Source organism: Branchiostoma floridae, chromosome 14 (genome assembly GCF_000003815.2).
Source record: "Branchiostoma floridae strain S238N-H82 chromosome 14, Bfl_VNyyK, whole genome shotgun sequence".
Taxonomy (NCBI): Eukaryota; Metazoa; Chordata; class Leptocardii; order Amphioxiformes; family Branchiostomatidae; genus Branchiostoma; species Branchiostoma floridae.
In genome coordinates, this window is record NC_049992.1 from 20,668,278 (window position 1) to 20,670,399 (window position 2,122).

At 38.7% G+C, this 2,122-nt stretch overlaps 1 protein-coding gene across 1 annotated transcript in view; it reads left to right on the plus strand.

Annotated features, from left to right (window-relative positions):
- The window catches only part of LOC118430604, a gene marked incomplete at its 5' end in the record, with an annotated part of 45,657 nt that overhangs the window by 17,936 nt on the left and 25,599 nt on the right, over positions 1-2,122 (plus strand). The window contains 2 exon segments of the mRNA XM_035841579.1: positions 378-490; positions 881-1,172. Coding sequence (XP_035697472.1) covers positions 378-490; positions 881-1,172 — 405 coding nt within the window.

Sequence of the window (2,122 nt, forward strand, 5' to 3'; positions counted from 1 at the left end):
AGCCTGCATGGCAGAACCTCAGGTCTAAACACCAGATAACACAATTCCACTGTAGAACGGCTAGGTACAGAAAGACTACACTGCCGTACCTTGTCGACTTGCTAAACAGTTCATAGTGCTAGAGGTACAAATAAGCTTTGGATGTATAAAATGTATACACAGTTATTTTAAAAATGATTATTGTTGTGTTTTATAATGTTTGGAATTGTGCATCTCTATTGCTTCTCATTTTAATTGCAACATGTGTAAATCATACTGCAATTCAGCCGAAAAAAATGAAGGCTGCCATTGTATGTTATTGTTTGTCGCTCGATGCGAAATAAAACCATTCATTATCATTTATTATATTTCCTTTGCGTAAAAACATATGATTCTAGGTATGAGATCTTCATGGACGACGTGACGCCAGACCGGCTGAATGTAGGCTTCCTGCGAGATTTTATCTCACTACCAGAATCCTACTTCTCTCCTGGAGCAGAAATCATCTTCCGTAAGTAAACATTCGTATCATTTTAACAAATTGGATATGAACGGTTCGTTGGTTTTGGATACAATAATTACCATAACTCTTGAAATGGATGGTGCAGAGAGACAAATTTTACAAAGCAAAACCACACGGAACACCATGAATGTGTGTCTCTTTAAAAAAAATAACTATAAATGAAAGGTTTGACTTCAACGAAAGGCTTATTCTCTGGTCATTTTCAGAATATTTAGGGATACATGCAGACTGGTCGAAAATTTTGTGTAGCATTTGATTTTCTTACTCAAAAGCCACAGTTTACAGTGTGCTCTAAGACATAGAAGAAATAGATTATAATGTCCATTATCCTGCAATTTTCTGTTGACCAAACAAAACTGTTTTGTCCCACAACTTCAGAAAACTTCTACCTCCGCTGGGGAACACACTACATCAAGTCAGCCAAATTTGGAGGCCAGCTGAAGATCATCAAAACAAAACAAGCTACGAAGGACCTGACGATGTCTGAATTCGCCACGAGAGCTGAAGCTGACTGGAAGATGACCATGAGCACCTTCTCAGCTCAGGCGTCACAAACCAAATCCAGCAGCTGGTTCCATGAGCACGAGACGAAGTCTGAGTCAAAACAAACCACGGGACAGACGGATGTTGATGAAGAGTCTGAGGCAAACAGACAAAAAGAGGAGCAAGAGTAAGTTTGTTTCTTTAGGATTTAAATATGGAAGTTAGGACAGGAATTCAAATACTCCTAATATCTCGATGTCAGTGCTTATTGGGCCTCCTTCGAGACAAGAATCTTTAAGTTTGCAGACAAACAGTTGGCAGTAGGAGCAAGTGTATGTAGGTTTATTTTATGTAACCTAGACGTGTAAAGATAGTTGATATTCCTTCTATAGCTTTAGATTAGCATGTTTACATAATAAGTTTACATAATTGCTCTTAATCTTTATCTCCTTTTAACTTGCATCTTATAATATTACAGCAATGTACGTTATATTTTACTACGAGTAGTGGACATAATGGAACGAATTTCCGTAAAAAAATGGATGACTGAGTAGAATGATTGGTAAAACCCAAATATGCGTCTAAAATCACAGCACAAAGCATCATCATATCATTCGCTGTTTTTCAATGCCTGTGACAGAGTCACTGTAATATCTGTATCCACTGTAATTGGATGCATATGGAACCAATCCGTATGATAACAAACATCATCTTCAGAAGCTGAAGAGAAAGAGAAGGAATGACAGGTAGAGATGGAGAAACTGCAGTTAGAAGGTGGAAAGATGAAGTTAGAAGCTGAGAGGTTGAAGTTAGAAGCTGAAGAGAAAGAGAAGGAACGGCAGGTAGAGATAGAGAAGCAGAAGTTAGAAGCTGAAGATAAAGAGAAGGAACGGCAGGTAGAGATGGAGAAACTGAAGTTAGAAGCTGGAAAGCTGAAGTTAGAAGCAGAAGTTCGAAGCTGAAGAGAAAGAGAAGGAACGGCAGGTAGAGATGGAGAAACTGAAGTTACAGGCTGGAAAGCTGAAGTTAGAAGCAGAAGTTCGAAGCTGAAGAGAAAGAGAAGGAAACGCAGGTAGAGATGGAGAAACTGAAAGTTACAGCTGAGGAAAAAGAGAGAGAAAAGCAGGAGAAGGAAGC